Source organism: Corticium candelabrum, chromosome 5, assembly GCF_963422355.1.
Source record: "Corticium candelabrum chromosome 5, ooCorCand1.1, whole genome shotgun sequence".
Classification (NCBI taxonomy): Eukaryota; Metazoa; Porifera; class Homoscleromorpha; order Homosclerophorida; family Plakinidae; genus Corticium; species Corticium candelabrum.
In genome coordinates this window covers 1,310,001-1,313,526 of record NC_085089.1, presented here as the reverse complement: position 1 = coordinate 1,313,526, position 3,526 = coordinate 1,310,001, and the positions used below count along the sequence as shown (strand labels likewise).

Sequence of the window (3,526 nt, the reverse complement as noted above, 5' to 3'; positions counted from 1 at the left end):
AGCAGATAGAGTTGATCTCGAATACACTCTGTCAGTCCAGCAATGAAGCGATCGATCAACTGCTGCTGACGCAACTCTTGTGCTAGACCTGGCTGTGCTCTCTATCCAACAGTCGCTCTAAATCGCGAAGAAACACGCCCAGATATTCTCCCGGCTGCAGTATGCGACTTATCAATTGACGAGTAGCTAGGCGGGGCCGTTTCTCCATTCTGGGCTCGAATGCTGCAGTCAGCTCGGCAACCAGATGGGCGTAGCTGCCCTTCTGGTCATTCTCAAGGCGCTCGTATACAGCAAATGCTCTACCGCGCAGCAACTTCGGGAGACGAAGGAGTTTGTCGTTAGCTGCCTGGCTTCCGCACACAAGTTAAACCGTCGGAGCCAGGTTTCTACATCGTCATCACCAAACGGCTCTGGTAGACGCAGTTGACGATACCCTGCTGCAGGGAGGATAGGTTACTGCTGTTCCTGCTCCTGGTTTTGAGGCACCAGAATGTAACAAGACCGAGCGGGTAGGTTACTACAGTTTATTGAGCAAGAAGCAACTACTAACCAACGCAACACACCGCAACCACTACACAAAGCAAAGGCTGTCTACTATATATAATATATACTGTCCAATACGGAAGTAGGCGTATCTACGGCATAATTAACTTGTCTACTGCATCTGCACGCGAAGCAACACGCTACAGTTGCTACGATGATAAGACTTCTTGGGCGTTGTAGCTTAGAAAGCCATACCTGCAACAGACGACCATTACCTTATAAACTCTGCCCATGCACTGTTGTGCGACGCACTGATTGAGTACAATGTACCACAGGTATTTCGGGCAGCCTGGAAACATGTCTGGGTACGCCACTGTTGTTGATTGCTAGATCGTTCATTCATCTCGCTACTTTCTTGTAAATTAAATAGAGTAACTAGAAACGACGGTCTTGTTGCCATAACGCAGTAATGCTCGAGTCCGTTAAATGTCAAAGAAAGAAGCTTGGAATTCTTCCAAACGTAAATTATGTCTTTAAAATCGATTAGACGTTCACTATTATACATTGCGCCAAACTCGTTCTCTATATACTATATAGGTTTGATGTTACAACCGGTTGAAGCAGCGGTCACGACGTATACACAGATTATCTAGCTTCACTACACAAAACCAAACTGATGGCAAACCACAGTAAGCTGTTACTTTGCAAACGACTATATACACTAAACGTAAAGTCTAGCGATTGCGGATGTCGGTGATGTACGTGTACACGGCAAGTAATAATGATGCATATTCAAATAAAGCCAATAATTACATGTCTGTCTAAAAATTGTCTGTAGTGCGCCGGACAAGACATTGTATAAAGTGTGCTCTCCAGACAGAGACAAGTGGCAACTTCAGTGTGTGTGGTGATGGCAGCCAAAGCATCCTAAGATCGGACTATGATTATAAGAAGACAGCAAAACACTTTACGAAGCCCAAGATGTCTAGAATGCTAGATAGATATTCAACATTGGCATCTAATGTTGTCAGGTCCAGTTCATTTTGTCAGCGCGCTATGCGCAACACGAATAAAGCCTTTTAGTTAGAGATTTGCGACACACCACATCACACCAACTCTATTACAACTATTTTATAACCGTCTGTTTGCTCTTGTTTCTGGGAGATTATGCGTGTCTGTATTATCTATCCAGGCCACCCTCCACTCTCTTTCTTCATCTCCAGACAGACAAGAGTTCTGTCATCCTCATCAGCTAAGACTATTCTACCAGAGAATGAGAACTAGAAACAAGTAAATCAAACAAACAACACGCTTTAAGAATGATGTGTTCCAGCCTTAAAGGAATGATTATACCACTAAGTATTGCTTAAGTTCTTGCACAGTTTTAACATACGACCAATGAATTGTCTCTGAGCACAGAATATGTTGTGAGTACACGCAAACACGATCAATTAAGTTGGATTTATTATGTTAATCTTACTGTTTGCTTGTAGCGGGCAATTGTTTTGGCATGCATTGACACCGTTGTCAGGTAGACTGATCGTTGTGTTAGTGCCAGGATAACCAATCTTGACGTCATGCCATTTGAGTTGGACGTTGGTAATAAACACAACTACAGTATAGACACAAGACAGTGATAAAGAATTAGTGAGTAACAGAATAGATATATGTGGTCCGTGGGTTGGGAAGGCTTGGCGAGTGTGATCGAAACACACACACACACACACACACACACACACACACACACACACACACACACACACACACACACACACACACACACACACACACACACACACACACACACACACACACACACACACACACACACACACACACACACACACACACACTGTGCGGGCGTGCATGTACTGTACTGTACTGTACTGTACCATACGGTACCGTACACTCACTCTCGCTCAGCCTTTGTTTCCAGACCACGTGTAGCGCCTATTCAAAGTTGTCTTTTACGAGTCCGGAGCGTCCGGTATCCCTTATTTGCTATTATTGCACTTTTCCTAGAGTCAAAATTGTAAGCGTTGAGTTTCACACCTGCACAGTTGGCGCATACCTTTCTAGAGATACGAACATGCCACATGCAGCAATGCGCGTGCGTGCGTGCGTACGTGCGTGCGTACGTGCGTGTGACGTGACTTGCAGAGTCCGAGGTATGTTACTCTAGAATCCTAGAGAGGTAACTACCAACGAAAGTAGCGTAATGTCATTCAATTACGTTTAGCTTCTGGTGGAATGAAGCTGTTCATATCCTAATGTTCGTGACTAAAATTCGTTCCTACTAGAGATCATCAGTGACAGGTTTAGTGGTAGTAGCTAGTCTATTACATTAGAATACAAGGTCACGAGAGCCTGGGAACACGCGGGCGTTTGTGTGTTTGTACAGTACCGCTAAAGGTGCACCACACATTACATCACACAGGAAATCTAATTTCGCCACCTGGCTTGAATTGCGCCTCTGCATTGAGGACGTTGGAGTTCGGTTGGATGGGATATCCACTGACGTTCACATTTATCAAGTTTGACTGACATTTATCAAGTTTGTTCGCATGCATGCGCATGGACTGTCGACTTTGAGGAATGCTGGTTGTATTAATTGATCAAACGAGGTACCGTCTAATATACGTACATTTGAATTTTTGTGCATCAAGAGTTGATATTAACAATAATAAAACGGTTTTTGAGCGTAGAAACAACTCCTGACAACACAAGTAATTTATTCTTGTGGCTTACTACACCAATTCTCATGTTAATTAACAACTTGTTACTAATTTGTTGTTTATTTGGTTAGCGAAAATGATTGTTTCTATTGTGCGTGCGTCTAGAAGAGTGTGTTCAACAAACGGACGATGTCGGTGCGCAACATTTTTCATTGTGTGTGTAGAAGATAGTTACGTCACCGATTCACGAAATTCTGGAGGTTTGACTGGGAATTGAAAACTATATCTAGAGAGTGTGCTGTACAACTAAAAGCACAGTACGACAGTAGTACAGTAAGAGAAACAATGGCAAAACGAAGTACATGCTT

General features: G+C 43.5%; 1 protein-coding gene across 1 annotated transcript; it reads right to left on the bottom strand.

The window, feature by feature from the left end:
- Nucleotides 1–1,462: 1,462 nt before the first annotated feature.
- Nucleotides 1,463–3,059, bottom strand: LOC134180621 (uncharacterized). The gene is made up of 4 exons (XM_062647811.1): nucleotides 2,939–3,059; nucleotides 1,964–2,095; nucleotides 1,837–1,892; nucleotides 1,463–1,763 (listed from the first exon to the last, which is right to left on the bottom strand). Exons 1-4 carry the CDS (start codon nucleotides 3,057–3,059, stop codon nucleotides 1,668–1,670), a joined length of 405 nt encoding a protein of 134 aa, XP_062503795.1. The 3' UTR covers nucleotides 1,463–1,667.
- Nucleotides 3,060–3,526: the final 467 nt, after the last annotated feature.